This window comes from Rana temporaria, chromosome 1, assembly GCF_905171775.1.
Source record: "Rana temporaria chromosome 1, aRanTem1.1, whole genome shotgun sequence".
NCBI classification, from domain to species: Eukaryota; Metazoa; Chordata; class Amphibia; order Anura; family Ranidae; genus Rana; species Rana temporaria.
In genome coordinates this window covers 40145108-40162289 of record NC_053489.1, presented here as the reverse complement: position 1 = coordinate 40162289, position 17182 = coordinate 40145108, and the positions used below count along the sequence as shown (strand labels likewise).

General features: G+C 45.5%; 1 protein-coding gene across 2 annotated transcripts in view; it reads right to left on the bottom strand.

The window, feature by feature from the left end:
• The window catches only part of MYO5B (myosin VB), a 414634-nt gene that overhangs the window by 202328 nt on the left and 195124 nt on the right, over positions 1-17182 (bottom strand). For both annotated transcript variants that reach the window (XM_040336856.1, XM_040336864.1), the window contains exons 5-6: positions 15516-15672; positions 2300-2443 (exon numbers count right to left, since the gene is read on the bottom strand). In XM_040336856.1, coding sequence (XP_040192790.1) covers positions 2300-2443; positions 15516-15672 — 301 coding nt within the window. The remainder of the gene's footprint in view (positions 1-2299; positions 2444-15515; positions 15673-17182) is intronic.

Here is a 17182-nt window from a genome sequence, read left to right as displayed (position 1 = left end):
CCACAACAACATGCTCCTGTATAGTGCATTAGCCTCCCCCCAAAGATTTTTTTTTTTTAGGCTAAAGACCCCTTTAACGTCTTCCCGATTTTCATTTGAGAGGCCTCGCTCACAACATGAGTTTTATATATAAAGACGAAATAAAGCTAGAAGTGAAGAGGCTCATCTGTCTTGCGGCAGAGGCTGGAAGTGATGGAAGACCTGTCTTCCGTTGGGGAACCAACTTCAATCTTGTTATGTCTCTGCTCAGCCTAAATCCCGTCTGCTCATCTCATCACTGGAGCAGAAGAGAACAAATCCAATTCAAATGGATGTCAAAGCCAAAACTTTTTTTTTTTTATTATTATTAAAGCGGGAGTTCACCCATTTCTAAAAAAAAAAATTTTCTCCCCTTCGATTCCTGCTCGTTCGGTCTAGGGGAATCGGCTATTTGTATTAAAATATGATCCGTACTTACCCGTTTTCGAGCTGCATCTTCTTCCGTCGCTTCCGGGTATGGGTCTTCGGGAGCGGGCGTTCCTTCTTGATTGACAGGCTTCCGACGGTCGCATCCATCGCGTCACTCGTAGCCATAAGAAGCCGAACGTCGGTGCGGCTGTATACTGCGCCTGCGCACCGACGTTCGGCTTCTTTCGGAAAATCGTGACACGATGGATGCGACCGTCGGAAGCCTCTCGGAAGACAAGAAGGAACGCCCATTCCCGCAGCCCATACCCGGAAGTGACGGAGAGGATGCATCTCGTAAACGGGTAAGTACTGCACATATTTTAAAACAAATTGCCGATTCCCCTAGAGAAAACGAGCAGGAATCTAAGGGGAAAAAGTGCCCTCTAAGGGTGAACCCCCGCTTTAATATTGGCTAGAGTGTGGAAGGATTAAAACCCCTCCCTGTTGGGACTTTATTGCTATCTGAAATTTACCCCCAAATATGTATTGTCCCAGTGACAACGGTTTCACCAGATATGAAATGGGGGAGAATATGCAAATGGTACACAGTATTAAAGAGCAAAACTGGGGTTCCAGTCTTCACTTACTCTACTAATAAAACATTTTTTTATTTCTGTGTTGCTGTCAGAGTGTCATCCTGAGCTATATACCCTGATCTGTGTCATGCTGAGCTATATACCCTGATCTGTGTCATGCTGAACTATATACCCTGATCTGTGTCATGCTGAGCTATATACCCTGATCTGTGTCATGCTGAGCTATATACCCTGATCTGTGTCATGCTGAACTATATACCCTGATCTGTGTCATGCTGAACTATATAACCTGATCTGTGTCATAATGAACTATATAAACTGATCTATGTCATGCTGAACTATATAACCTGATCGGTGTCATGCTGAGCTATATACCCTGATCTGTGTCATGCTGAACTATATAACCTGATCGGTGTCATGCTGAGCCTGAATACCCTGATCTGTGTCATGCTGAACTATATAGCCTGATCAGTGTCATGCTGAACTATATACCCTGATCTGTGTCATGCTGAGCTATATACCCTGATCTGTGAGGCTAAGCTATATACCCTGATCTGTGTCATGCCGAACTATATACCCTGATCTGTGAGGCTGAGCTATATACCCTGATCTGTGAGGCTGAGCTATATACCCTGATCTGTGAGGCTGAGCTATATACCCTGATCTGTGTCATGCTGAACTATATACCCTGATCTGTGTCATGCTGAACTATATACCCTGATCTGTGTCATGCTGAACTATATACTCTGATCTGTGTCATGCTGAGCTATATACTCTGATTTGTGAGGCTGAGCTTTATACCCTGATCTGTGTCATGCTGAACTATATAACCCGATCTATATCATGCTGAGCTATAAACCCTGATCTGTGAGGCTGAGCTATATACCCTGATCTGTGAGGCTGAGCTATATACCCTGATCTGTCATGCTGAACTATATACCCTGATCTGTGAGGCTGATCTATATACCCTGATCTGTCATGCTGAACTATATACCCTGATCTGTGAGGCTGAGCTATATACCCTGATCTGTAATGCTGAGCTGTATCCCTGATCTGTGAGGATGAGCTATATACCCTGATCTGTGAGGATGAGCTATATACCCTGATCTGTAATGCTGAGCTGTATAGAACACGACGGACAGAGTGGAACTGTGTAGAGAATACAGCATCCAGCACAGGGTCCAGAGAAGACCAGTATTAAATATATAATGTACAACATTACAGCACAACTATCTGAAGTAAGTTGTAAATGGTATAAAAAAATCCAATTACAAAAGAGAAAAAAAAATATTTTACGTATAGCTGAAGTTACAGACCTGAAACACCACACGTGACTTCTCCAGCAGGTATGTCCTCATATTGGCACCAATGATGTGATATCTTTTGTCGAATCCAATCTGAATGTACTTTCCGAATCTACTGCTGTTATCATTCCGTGTTGTTTTGGCATTGCCGATGGCCTAGGGGAGCAAATATTAAGAGTTAGAAGCTCATATCCAAGTAGATACAAATTACCATTATCCCAGTTATCTACGGATTGAGAAAATCATTGAATGTATTTACCTGGGCATAGACATAAACCTGCCCTGATGTCTCCTACAATACCCTGTACAGCAGAACTCTGACTGGGAGAATGCAGAGCACTATTGTGAGCCCATCAGGGCTCTACTACACAAATGATCACATGTACAGAAAGGGAGGCCGCGTACACACGGTCGTTCCAAACCAATGAGAATGGTCCAACGGGCCATTTCCATCGGTTCACCGCTGAAGTGGCCTGATGGTCTGATGTGCGTACACACCATCGTTCCAAAAACCGATCGGGTCAGTACGCGGTGACGTCAAACACACGACGTGCTGAATAAAACTAGGTTCAATGCTTTCAAGCATGCGTCGACTTGATTCTGAGCATGCGCGGGTTTTAAACCGATGCTTTCTGTTAGGGTTGTCCCGATACCACTTTTTTGAGACCGAGTACAAGTACCGATACTTTTTTTCAAGTACTCGCCGATACCGAATACCGATACTTTTTTTAATGTCATGTGACAGTGGCAGTAATTTTTTTTTTTTTTACTATTTTTTTTTTTTACAGTGATTTTTATTTTTATTTTTTTTAGGGGGGCGTGGGGGGTGAATTGTCAGTGTGTTTTTTTTTATTTATTTTTTTCCATTTTATTTATTTTTTTATATTTATTGCAATTTTTTATTTTAATTTTAATCAGCCCTGTTGGGAGGCTTTGGTGAGATTTCAGGGGTCTTAACAGACCTCTGGCATCTCCCCTTTAAGACAGAGAAAGGGACTAGGGAAACAGATTCCCCAGTCCCTTTCTCAGCAGCTTCAGCTGAAATGAATGGAGGGAAGCTTCTCTCCATTCATAAACTGAAGCATCGTAAACACAGGAGGTTACGATGCTCAGTTATATGAATGGACAGAGTCGGTAATCACCGACTCTGTTCATTCAGAAAAGGTAGGAGCCGGGCTTAGCGGCTCCTACCTCCGCTCTCCCCCCTGACAGATTGAGGGGGGAGAGCGGCACGGACGGGGACGGGATGGATGGAGAGAGACTACAGGGACGGACGGGGGGGGGGGGAGAGAGAACGGGACGGACGGAAGGGGAGGAAAGAGCACTGCATGGACGGGGGGGGGGGAAGAGAGAACGGGACGGGCGGGGGAAGGGGAGGAAAGAGCACTGCATGGACGGGGAGAGAGAACGGGACGGACGGACGGGGGAAGGGGATGAAAGAGCACTGCATGGACGGGGAGAGAGAACGGGACGGACAGACGGACGGGGGAAGGGGATGAAAGAGCACTGCTTGGACGGGGAGAGAGAACAGGACGGACGGACGGGGGAAGGGGAGGAGAGAACGGCACGGATGGACGGGGGAAGGGGAGGAGAGAGAACGGCACGGACGGACGGGGGGAGGTGAGAGAGCAGCACGGACAGGGGAAGACAACACTGACCATGGGGGAGAGAAGATTTGCAACTCCCCTGCCTGCCCGCTCAAGTATCGGGTGAAGCATCGGGAGCATTTCCCCGAGTACAAGTACTCAGGGAAATGCTTGGTATCGGTCCCGATACCGATACTAGTATCGGTATCGGGACATCCCTACTTTCTGTACTAACCATCGGTTTGGACCGATCGGGCAGCGGGCCATCGGTTCGATTTTAAAGCATGTTTTAAAATTTTGGACCGAAGGACAACAGACCGATGGGCTAAACACACCGTCGGTTTGGACCGATGAAACTGAACCTTGGTCCATTCTCATCGGTTTTGTCCGACTGTGTGTACGCGGCCGGAGAGTACAGCTATGGTCTCATAAGAGTGTTTCTGCTTCTCCACTGTCCAATCACAGGCTGGGGTGGGTTCCAATTCAGAACATATTGCTTAAAGGGCAGGAATTTCCCAAATGTAATTTCAAATCTCCTTATACTTCTCTACTTCATGTACCAGCATCATTTTCCTTTTACCTTGGCCTTATAAATAGATATCACCACCGGGCTTGTAAAATTCTTGTAGGGGCAGCTGTTGGGAGCTCAGGTCCTATTGTTATAGACATCCACCCCAGAACTATATCTCCCAAGAGATCTTTCCCTACACACAGAGGTTGATATACTAAAGGCAAAAAGACTGGCCTCTCTTGTATCTCCAGCCCAGGTCCTGCTGAGGATGGAACAGAGGGTATTGAGGGACAGGAGGAACACAAGTGCCAGCAGGTGTAGAAAGAAGTGCTTGCGGCGGCGATGACGTCCTTGGCAGGCTGGCAGAGCATCAGGTCAGGAACAGGAATTGTGCAAGCAAATTCAGCCTAAGTTAAAGGGGCACTCCACCTGGGCTGCAGGGTCCAGATGCAAGGTTTTCTGGGGCTCCCAGCAGACTTGTGACAAGAACTCACTGTGGTAAGCAGAGCTGGTGCAGATAACAGGACGTGGGAACCAAATCAGGAACAGAAGTGTGGTGACAAGGGAAGCTGAGGTGAGCAGCAAGGTACAGATGGAGACCATATATGAAGAAAATTCCAACCCTATGATTTACTACAAACGTTATATTGACGATATTATAATGTTGTGGGAGGGATCACAGGTATCCTTAGAAAATGTCCTCATCAAGATGAATAACAATGTTTATGGCCTATATTTTACTGCAGAATCCAGCCTTACCTGTATTAACTATTTGGATTTAACATTAACGAAACAAGATAACCAAATTGCTACTAAAACATTCTTCAAACCGACGGACCGGAATGGTTTCGTGCCTACTAAAAGTTGTCACCACCCAAAGTGGTTGGGAGCTGTCCCCAAAGGGCAACTAATGCGTGTTCGCACGCAATTGTAGCTCATCACTGATTTTGAAGAACAGGCTGATCTGTTGATCACGAGGTTTGAAGAAAAGGGTTACTCTTTGTCATCCCTATCGGGCACGAAAATGGAGGTGCTTGAGATGGATAGACAGTCCTTATTGGAATCCAGAGAGAAGCCCCAACGGGCAGATACGGTTCCTTTTCTCTCTGGATTTCCATAGACAATACAGGGGAGTAGAGAAGATTATTAAAAAGTTTTGGCCTATTCTGTTAGCAGGATACAGATTTGGCCAAAATGTTACCATCTAAACCTTCTTTTATTTATAGGAGAGCCCCAGGCTTACGTAATAAAATTGCAAGGAATGTCCCTGATCCACCTGAAAGACCATTGACTTTTCTTGACAGCTCTGGTTTCTATTACTGTACAAGGTGCAGATCATGCAAAAGTACCAATAGAGTGGGGAAAAAACGCATAGGTTTCGAATCTAATGTTACACATGAAAAATTTACCATTGAGCCACTAATCACTTGTCATTCCAAATACGTAACTTACGTTTTGGAATGCCCTTGTAAGTTACAATATGTGGGTCGGACCACCAGAGAACTCAAGGTGCGTATTAATGAGCATGTAGCTAACATTCTCAAGGGATTCCCTAACCATAGCGTATCGAGGCATTTTGATGAATGCCACAATAGAGATCCACGATTATTAACATTTTATGGTATTGACAGGGTAATTAGCCATTGGAGAGGTACAGATCTTAAGAAGACAGTGTCCCAGAACGAAACCCAATCATTGCATCGGCTGCGTACAATGCGGCCCCTGGGTTTAAATATCGATCTGGACCTAATTGTTTTTTTAACTAATGAATAAAGTATATCTATCTTTGCTTTTAATCTTATTTTTAATTAATCTATTTTATAATACACTATTATATACCCAATTGTAATTACTGTTCCTAATTGCAATTGTGATTATGGGCATTATATGCTCTATAATAATGTTCGCTGCTGTAACATTGTTCAGATTTGTTTATATATTTATTTGTTAATGCGGCCTGATTGGTCAATCCATCGCTGTATGTACTGGTTGCCTGAGCGCGGGACTGAGGCTGTCATGGTTCTTTCTGTCCCTCCCACTTAATTTGATTGGACGGGCCTATATTACCTGGCACAAACGCGTGACCAATGACGCTTCCCGACGACTAGTCAATCTCGAAACGTACGTCGAGGCGCATTGGTCACGCAAATTCCGACGGACTTCCGGTCCTGCTGGTCCTCGCTTGTAGAGAGGTGGAACGCACGCCGTTGTTATCATCCTGCAGCGTGGGACTTCTCTCCTTAAACAATCATCCAACGCAGACCAGCCTCAGTGCCGGTTAAGGCACTTTTCAAAGTAAGGGGCCAATTGGCGTTGCCTGTCTTTTAATTGTTTTAAATAAAACGTTATATTCTATGGCGATTTCTTCTTTTTGGGCTTGCTTTATGTGATGCCTGGAACTGTTGGATCTGCTGATATCGATACTATGGAGTCTTAAGGAACCTGATGCTTATGATTACCCATGCCTTATTTGACCTCTTTTTGATTAAAGAGGTAAACATCTTGTGATAAGGTGCCATCCATGAGTACTTTCTTGCAGTGATTATTTTCTATTTTTTGGTGGAGGTGGAAGTCTGCACAGATTTATGGACACATCCTGCAAAACCTTACTCACTGTCATTTGGATTGTTTAATGCACAATGGTGATTTGATCTCCTATCACTAGGAGTTTTGCACATTTGTTGGACATTATTATTATCCTTTATATATTATTGTATGGTATAATATCCCACTAATATTTATTATTTATATTTAGATTTGCTGGATAGAGTTTTTTGATCTATTGTTATTTATTTATTTAAAACTATCAATTGATTTACTCCCTTAGCGCATCCGTCCTCTTTCACAGATTCATAAGGCAGAGATGTGGTCAGGAACAGAGCCAGGGTCAGGAACAGAGCCAGGGTCAGGAACAGAGCCAGGATCAGGATCGACGACAAAGTTGAGGTCAGAGGCAAGCCCAGGGTCAGTAACAAGGGAACAAGCAGAATAGAATTAGGGCACAGGGAATAGCTGATAGACCAGTCAGCACTTAAGCATGAGCGTGCCTGTGCGCATTTCGTGCACGCATACACCCGGTCACAATTCTACGGAGAATAGCATGCGCGTGCACATTTCTGTGAGCCAAACATATCATAGGCATTCTCTTGCAAGTGCCCATTATACATAAAGGTGCTTCCAAGTAGATTATTCAAGTAGGTCAGCATTTTACTATCAGGTTAAAACACATCATCAACACACATCGTGGCTCATTATATACAGGGCTGGACTGGGACAAAAATGTGGCCCTGGACTTCATCCAGACTGGCCCATTTTGACAGTTCTCTCCTATGGCGGCCGGACAACTCCCGCACCCCCCCAAGCCCCCTCTCCCCCTTCACTAGCCACTAGCCATTCTACTTTATTAGAGTAGAACGGCTGGTACTGGTACTCTTATAGGCAGTACCAGTGGGGAAGCTAGACATTATTTCACCCGGGGCAAAGAATCAGTTCAGTGCCCCCCCCCCCCCCTTATGGGAAAAGATTAGGCAGAAGTGAGAAACTCCCAGGCCAGAGCTGTTGAATCAGCTGTCTGCCCCCCCCATGCCCCTTTATTGTCCCCCCTGCTCCTCTGTTCCCCCAGGTGAGCGCTGCGGGGAGGGAAAGGAGGTGAGCGCTGCAGCAAGGGAGAGACAGAGGGGCAGAGGGGGGAGGCGGTCCGCTGTCACTGAAGCCGGCCCACTGAGCCATCGGCCCACCGGGAAACTCCCTGTAGTCCCAATGGCCAGTCCATCCCTGATTATATATAACCCTTCCAGTCTGGAGGAGGACCCACTGCAAGTGTAAGTCTATTTTTTGACCAGAGTTCAGCTTTATGGTCTTTTGTATTAGCAATTTGTTCTGACTGGATATCAGCTTTACGTATAAGTCTACTTTAACTCTCTTATCATTGCTGCCAGTGTTACCCATCACTTACTTCCCTATTCTAATCTAAAAGAGGGGGAAGTACCAGATAACCCATTCAGAGCCACTTGTCAGATAATCTATCATCTCAGAGTGACAATTATGTTTTGTGTTAGGTTACTTAAAAATGAAAAAAGTTCATTCTTCCACGTTGCTGATCACATTTTAGTTCAAATTTTCTACTGCATTTTCAACCTTTTTTTTATTATTTTATTGTTTTTTATTGTTTTTTTAAGATCCCTACTGAAACATCAATCCCCATTGGACTTCATTCCTGAAAAATAGCCAGGGCCTTTTAAAAAATTGGAATAATTTGTCCTGAATTATCATAAATCTGCAGGGATACCCAAGAATTATTTATATTTACATGTAGCTCAATTTATGATGATAATGGCTCAAGGATACTCTATCCAAAAAATAAATACATGGCGGGGGTTAGGTTAAAGATGTTTGCGGGATGGGAAAAAATAAACTAATATACCCAGATGGCTCCAGCATCGATCAGATGCTGCAGCTGTCCCCCAATGTCCCTGGGACCAAGAACTGAGTGTTCAAAGGCCGCTGATCTCTCAGTTCTCAGTCTTCACTGTCACCACACTGTACTCCGCCTCTCCAGTGCTCACTGGTGCACCTGGCTGTGGAGGGGGTGGTAGCGGCTGGCACAGGCTCTTATGCCCCGTACACACGATAATTTTTCAGCATGAAAAAAACGTTGTTTTTAAAAAAACGTCATTTAAAATGATCGTGTGTGGGCTGCACATCGTTTTTCAGGTTCTGAAAAACGACAAAAAATTTGCCCCATACACACGATCAGAATATTGTACGACAGATCATATGGTTTTTTTCGCTTAATAGTCGCAAGTAGAAATAAAATGGTTATTAAAATCATGAAAATTCTTGTACGTTAGAAAATAAAAAATAAAATCAGAAGTGATGGCATGTGTTGTAATGTATTTGTATTGTATTTTCGGACGACAACTGTACTGATTAAATGAAAAACGTACGATCTGGTACAAGAAAATGTCCGATAAAATAATATCGGATGAACTGTCATGATCGGCTCTCGAAAGCTCTGTACTAACGATCCAATTATCGTACAATTCTTCCTCGGATGACATTTTTCGTACGATATAATCAGATCGTGTGTACGGGGCATAAGCCTTTGCTGCTGTAAAGAGTACCCGGAAAAATGTTGTTGTATGTATACAATGACAATAAAAGTATATCTATCTATCTGGGTGGATCCCGGCATTATTGTTGGGATCCCTACAGAGCCAGGACTGGCTCTGTGACATCAGCTGACAGCATATTTTAGCTCGCTATCATCCCAATCTGTGTCGCAGGGGTGCAGAACCTAGGGCAATTATGGGATCCAGAAGAGTGCAGCCAAAAAAGCGTTGGCCATACTTCTCTTTTTCTAAAAATAGATGTAAACCCTAACTGAATTCCACTCAGTTTGCTAAAGCAGGCCTCGACAAAATCCGGGAGCCAGGTCGCAATTGCGACAAGAAATTGTGACCTGGCGCCCGTGCCCGCCTGTAATTGAGGCCGCAGCTTTGCGGCCTAGAAGGCTGCAAAGCCACGGCCTCAATTACCGGCCGTCGCGGGCCCGCTGCAATCACGTGGCGGGGGAGGTGGGGGCGCACGGAGGCACAGGATCGTGTGTCTCCGTGTGCCCCCACCTCCACGCGATCGCGGCGGGCCCGCAACGGCCGGTAATTTAGGCTTTGCAGCCTTGTGAAGGCCCAAGCTGCCTTCTGTGACCTGGCGCCATCTGGTGGTGGCCGTTGGCATTACAAGTAAAACAGCAGTTCTAATGTGTGTGTTTTTACTGTTTTCACTGCCATCTCCTTCCTTTTAATTAGAACCCCCAAACATTATGCATATTTTTTTATTCTAACACCCTAGAGAATAAAATGGCGGTCGTTGCAATACTTTGTCACACCGTATTTGCGCAGCGGTCTTACAAGCGCACTTTTTTGTGGAAAAAATACACATTTTTTTATTAAAAAATAAAACAACAGTAAAGTTATCCCAATTTTTTTTTTATATTGTGAAAGATAATGTTACGCCGAGTAAATTGATACCCAACATCTCACGCTTTAAAATTGCGTCCGCTCGTGGAATGCCGACAAACTTTTACCCTTTAAAATCTCAATAGGCGACGTTTAAAAAATTCTACAAGTTGCATGTTTTGAGTTACAGAGGAGGTCTAGGGCTAGAATTATTGCTCTTGCTCCTACGATCGCGGCGACACCTCACATGTGTGGTTTGAACACCGTTTTCATATGCGGGCGCTGCTCACATATGCGTTCGCTTCTGTGCACGAGCTTGGCGGGACGGGCGCGTTTCCTGGCTCCTAACTTTTTTAGCTGGCTCCTAGATTCCAAGCAAATTTGTCAAACCCTGTGCTAAAGCACTGTGTAATATAAATAATAAAAGCCCCCCCCCCCCAAAAAAAAAATACTTGTTTTCACCTTTTTCTGTCCAATGTTGTTGAGAGAGAGAGAGAGAGAGAGAGAGAGAGAGAGAGAGAGAGAGAGAGAAAACACACAGGCGTCTCTGAGTATAGACTGCAATATTTAATATAGAAGGTGCATTAAAAACTCACATTGAGGTTACTGTGTATGAATTTGGGTCCAGTGAGCCACGCTATCAACCGTCCATGCTGTGTGTGTGTGAACAGCGTCTCGCATATCCAGGTGGAATTGGACATCCTGGACAGCAGGATACTGTGGCACTCAAGTGTGATTGAAACCGAGGGTTGGAGCGCAGCTAATATCCGATGGAGAGGGCTGGAACGCAGCGCTGGGCAAAATGGCGTCACTGGCGTGTTCGCGATACAGAATGTCCACAAAGACATGGATGAGCGAGTTTGCTTTGAGGAACTTGTCTGGCCTGCACAGAGTCCTAACCTCAACCCGATAGAACACCTTTGGGATGAATTAGAGCGGAGACTGCGAGCCGACATCAGAGCCTGACCTCACAAATGCACTTCTGGAAGAATGGCCAAACATTCCCATAGACACACTCCTAAACCTTGTGGACAGCCTTCCCAGAAGAGTTGAAGCTGTTGGGCCAACTCAATATTGAACCCTACGGACTAAGACTGGGATGCCATTAAAGTTCATGTGGCAGGTGTCCTAATATTTTTGGTAATATAGCGTATATAGTTTGTGGACTCTATGGGCCAGATTCTCAGAGACTCAGTAGATACGCCGTCGTAAGTCCGAATCTGCGCCGTCGTATATTTAAGTGTATTCTGGAAACCATATACGCTTAAATTTGGCTAAGATACGAGCAGCGTAAGTCTCCTACGCCGTCCTATCTTAGGGTGCATAATTACGCTGGCCGCTAGGTGGCGCTTCCGTTGTTTTCCGCGTCGAATATGCAAATGACAAGATACGCTGATTCACGAACGTACGTACGTACGTACGTACGTACGCCCGTCGCAATTAGTTACGCCGTTTACGTAAGACATACGCCGGCGTAAAGATAAAGCAGGTCTCTAGGTGGCGCAGCCCATGCAAGGTATGGACGTCGGAACAAGCGTATGTTTTTACGTAGTTTACGTAAGTCGTATGTGAATGGGGCTGTGCGTAGGTTACTTTCACGTCACAGGCATTGAGCCGGCGTATCTTTGGGTGTGAATACGACGTAATACTGAGCATGCGCGCGCATGCGCCGTTCGTTCGGCCATGCATCCACATGGGGTCACGCTTAATTTAAATACAACACGCCCACGACCTGCCTACTTTAAATTACGCACGCTTGCGCCGGCCGATTTACGCTACGCCGCCGTAACTTAGGACGCAAGTGGTTTGTGAATACAGCACTTGCCTCTCTAAGTAGCGGCGGCGTAGCGTAAATAAGATACGCTACGCCCGCACAACGTAAAGCCGCCCTATAACTTTCCTACAGACTAAATAATATTTGGGTCATTTTCACAAAAGAAATGTAGTAAAATACATTTTGGCCTAAATTTCTAAAGAACAATTATTTATTTGCAAAAAAAAAATTACAAATTGTAAAAAAAAAGTTGTTATTTTTTCTCACAGTTTTCAAATTTTTTTTTGTTTATTTAGCAGAAAATAAAAAGCCCAGCGGTGATTAAATACCACCAAAAGAAAGCTCTATTTGTGTGAACAAAATGATAAAAATGTAGAACAGTGTAGCATGACCGCGCAATTGTTATTTAAAGTGTGACGGTGCTGAAAGCTGAAAATTGGCCTGGGCAGGAAGGGGGTGAAAGTGCCCGGTATTGAAGTGGTTAAAGCAACATGAGCACTGGGTTTAGATATACTTTGTTAAACAACAATAACTCAAAATTTGAGCCTACTGAGAAAACCGTATAAGCTCCCCTTGTGAATGAACCAATAAAGGAGTCATTCTCATTCTGATGAAGTGACCCTTTGTACTCAAACATTCAATCATTTGACGTTTTTTTATTCTAATTGTCTCCTGCAGATGATCGGCTTCTTGAAGTGAACACAGGGTGAATTCTCCCAGGGTGCAAATGGCTTCTTTGGTGAACCAAACACAATGTGGTGCAGGTGTTCAGCAGATGTTGGGTGTGTCACATAATGACAGAGCACTGGGCTGTAATTGTCCATCAGTGGTATCGTCCTATGTGTACATGGCTTCTTCTCTGGATGAAAGGACTAGAATTGCATTACAGGCTGAACAGAGGCCGTCTGTAGCAGTGGCAACCACTCATACGGGGTACAGGGGCGCCGCCCCCCCCCCCTAATATATGCGCCCGGCCCTTAATCTACATGAAAAAAAAGAAATGTTCCTGGACTGCCGCACTCTGATAGGCGATTTATTGAAACAAAATGAACAAAGGATAAAATCCAAAGCTGTATAACATCCAAAAATTCATGCAACACTGCAATCAATGGTAGAAAGTGGACATAGGGGACAAAAAAGCTAACATGTTTCACATTATGGATAGATGCTTAGTCATAGCGGTACTCTTTTGCCTTAATCTACACGCAGAGCGTCGGATGCATGGATTTCAATTTTTTTTTTTTTTAGCATATGATTAGAGTCTGAGGCCTAGATTCACGTAGGGCGGTTTTACGTTGTGTCGGCGTAGCGTATCTTATTTACGCTATGCCGCCGCTACTTAGAGAGGCAAGTGCTGTATTCACAAAGCACTTGCGTCCTAAGTTACGGCGGCGTAGCGTAAATCGGCCGGCGTAAGCGCGCGTAATTCAAAGTAGGCAGGTTGTGGGCGTGTTGTATTTAAATTAAACATGACCCCATGTGGATGCATGGCCAAAAGGAACGGCACATGCGCGCGCATGCTCAGTATCACGTCGTATTTACGCCCAAAGATATGCCGGCTCAATGCCTGTGACATGAAAGTAACCTACACACAGCCCCATTCACGTACGACTTACGTAAACGACGTAAAAAGATACGCTTGTTCCAAAATCCATACCTTGCATGGGCTGTGCCACCTAGAGACCGGCTTTATCTTAACGCCGGCGTATGTCTAACGTAAACGGCGTAACTAATTGCGACGTGCGTATGTTCGTGAATCGGCGTATCTTGCTCATTTGCATATTCGACGCGGAAAACAACGGAAGCGCCACCTAGCGGCCAGCGTAAATATGCACCCTAAGATACGACGGCGTAGGAGACTTATGCTGCTCGTATCTTTGCCAAATTTAAGCGTATCTGGTTTCCAGAATACGCTTAAATATACGACGGCGCAGATTCGGACTTACGACGGCGTATCTACTGATACGCCGACGTAAGTCTCTGAGAATCTGGCCCTGAGGCTCCAATAGGCTTCAAAAAAGGTGGGCTTGAGGCGAAAAGCACTGCGCTCCTAAGCCCACCCAGTTGTGTGACATTAGCAAATTAATATTTGTTAATGTCTTCCTGTTTTCCTCTCAGCTAACCAGGAAGCGTGTCCTGAGACCCTATTGGCTGGGAATCCTAAAACCTGATTGGCTGCAAGTCCTGATTGGACGGGAGGAGAAGTGACCGCTGGGAGGAGATGCAGGGGGGGGTTGGGGGGGGATCTGAATCTGTGACCTGTATGGGGTGAGTGCAGAGGTGGCGGGCGTCAGGCGAGCGAAGGGACGACTGATTAAGCGACGTGGGTGGTGGGGGGGGGGGGAAAGCAGCGATTGATTGAGTGAGGGCCACCACTCTAAGAAAATAGAGCACCAGCTGCCACTGATCTGTAAGAAGTTACACCGATCAGCCATAAGATTATGAGCACTGGCATGGTTAAATAAATAGCACTGATTATCTCGTTACAATGGCATCTGAAAGTTGGTGGGATGTATTAGGCAGCAAGTAAGCATTTTGACCCTGAAGTTAATGTGCTGAAAGCAAAAAATAAATAAAGGGTTAGGGCTCTTTCACACGGGCGGCCCGTTCAGGTCCGCCTGACAGTTTATTTTGCGGACCTGAACGGGCGCTCCGTACTCCTTTATGGAACCGCGGATGTCAGCGGTGACATGCTCGCTGACATCCGACCCGGTCCGTGTTCATCCGATCCCCCCATAGGGGAGAGCGGAGAAAAGACAGGGCGGTCCCTGCACAGTGTGGGGGGACCGCCCTGTCATCCGCCGGCTCAGCGGGGATCAACGGAGCGATCCCCGCTGAGCAAGCGGAGGTTCGCGGGGCGGATCATTACTGATCCGCCCCATGTGAAAGGGGTCTTAGGGTTAGGGTTTCCCATTGAAGAATATGGCTAGGACTCAGGAACAGGGACCTCCCCCAGAGGTCAAAGGTCAGAAGGCGGGTTGCCAGAGGTCAACGGTCACAGGGCGTGGCTGACCAACCCCCACCAGAGTGTAGCGCCTACCCCAACTAATTTGGGGAATGAACAAGTCGGGGAATGAACCCTATATAAAAAATGGGCACCAGTTTGTTGAGTATGGGGCTGCATAGTCACCCGCAAGCCAGTCAGGGTGCCCATTAGACATGTGCACTGCCGATTTTTTTTTTTATTTTGATTTAATTTGTATGTTTGTTTGTTTTTCTTTTCATTTTTCGGGTCATTCGTTATGATCACAAGGTATTGCTCTCTAGCTGGAGTAGAGTGCTCACTTTGCACTGCATTCTATTTTAGGTCCAATAAGACACAAACTGCAATAAAACCAGACCCAACCCTTCTTCCCAGTTTGAAATGTAAATTCACCCAAATTCCAGCCAAATATCTTACCTCCATGATGGGGCTGGACGCCAGCACTTTATCTTCCACGTTTGTTTCACTAGCAGACCCACCAACTGTGGCAAAGTATCTCATGGCATATTTGGCAGACACGGTTTTTCCGGCACCAGATTCCCCACTCACTATGATGGACTGGTTCTTCTCATCCCTGGAAAACAAGATTTTAGATCATTTAGAGACAATTGCCACAAAAAGAGACTTTTCAGTAGGTAAGAGGAGTTTGAGTAAGTAAATTGTTGGGGCACAGCTTGGGGCACAGGAGGCATAAATGGCAGAATGGCATGGCCAAGCCATAGGAGACCTAATAAGCTGCACATTGGCTAAACAATTGAGCTGTTGCCCACTTACTGACCAGTGATAACCACCATCTTCTTCAACATTATCACCAAAGTAGCAGCAAATAAACACCACTATTTAAGTCCTGTTGCACAAATTCAACCCTTCCTTGCCCAATGGTTGCTGGCACGTTACTACATCTCTGGTGAGAAAGTAAGGCCCGGAGAAATAGGGAAAAGCACTATAAGTGAAGGGCCAGGCATGACAGTGTGTGCAGGACACACAGGAGTTAATTTATTAGGGGGTGGAGAATTAAGGGATTAGGCAGAGGGGGAGTGGCCCAATAAATACGAGAGGCGGGAACAAGGGGGGAGCAGTTCGCAGTGGTAGTTGTGGAGGAGGCAGTTTTTCCCACCCTCCCTCCCTGTGTATATTTTGCGTTTTGCCGAGTTTTTTTCTTTTGGAAAAGGGTCGTCATGACAGCTGGGAAATGACGGTGTTTGTCTGTTGGTCTTTTAAGGTGGCGATAAGAAAATGTGGTGAAAAGGGGGTGGGGGGCTCATTGGTATGTGCGCCTCCGAGGTATTCCAGCTGGAGGTTTGCGGGAATACCGTAATGGTTGCACTGCGGGCGGGGGTTTGTCTCCGAGCGGACTACACGGCTGGAGGCCTAAGTTGTTATATGGGCCCGCAGTGTATTGTTTATAGAGGTTTGAGTTCGGGGGGCTGCCAGAAAAGACCAACAGACTGTTATGTTATATGTTATTATAATGATTATTTTTGAGTTGGAGTTTTACCCTACATTGATTTAATAAATAGGCTGTTGTGGCCATTTTTACTCCAAAACAATGGTGTGGTCTTATTATTTTAGGTAATGGGGGGATGGGAGTAGAAGTGGTATAACGGTTGTAAGGGATGGGTATCTCTGAACTACACTAGTCATGCCCCATGGTGATCTGACGTGCATTGCTTGATTTCCTAAGTGACGTCTTACACCTTGGACTACCCTTCTAAAGCATATTATAAGTCACTTGTGATGCACATGATGTGCATACCCATTTACTGGAGCTCGACCCACGCACCCTGCATCCCGGAATGGTTCAATTGCCTAAACAAAAATGCGGTGATGGAAGAGCTCATTTCCATAGAGAAAGACTCCCATTCTAAATATATGAATACATGGGTCTGCTGGCTGCATTTCCAGACAACTGACCACTACCTCCAGCTTATAGGTAACCTGCCCCCGCCACTTGTACCAACCAATACATCTGATATCTGAATGACCCCCTTTATCCTGTTACCTCTCGCAGCGCGGTCGATCTACCTGACTTCCCCTTGCCACGAAGGGGGGAAAACTGAGGTGGCTTTCCACCAGAGGGCCTT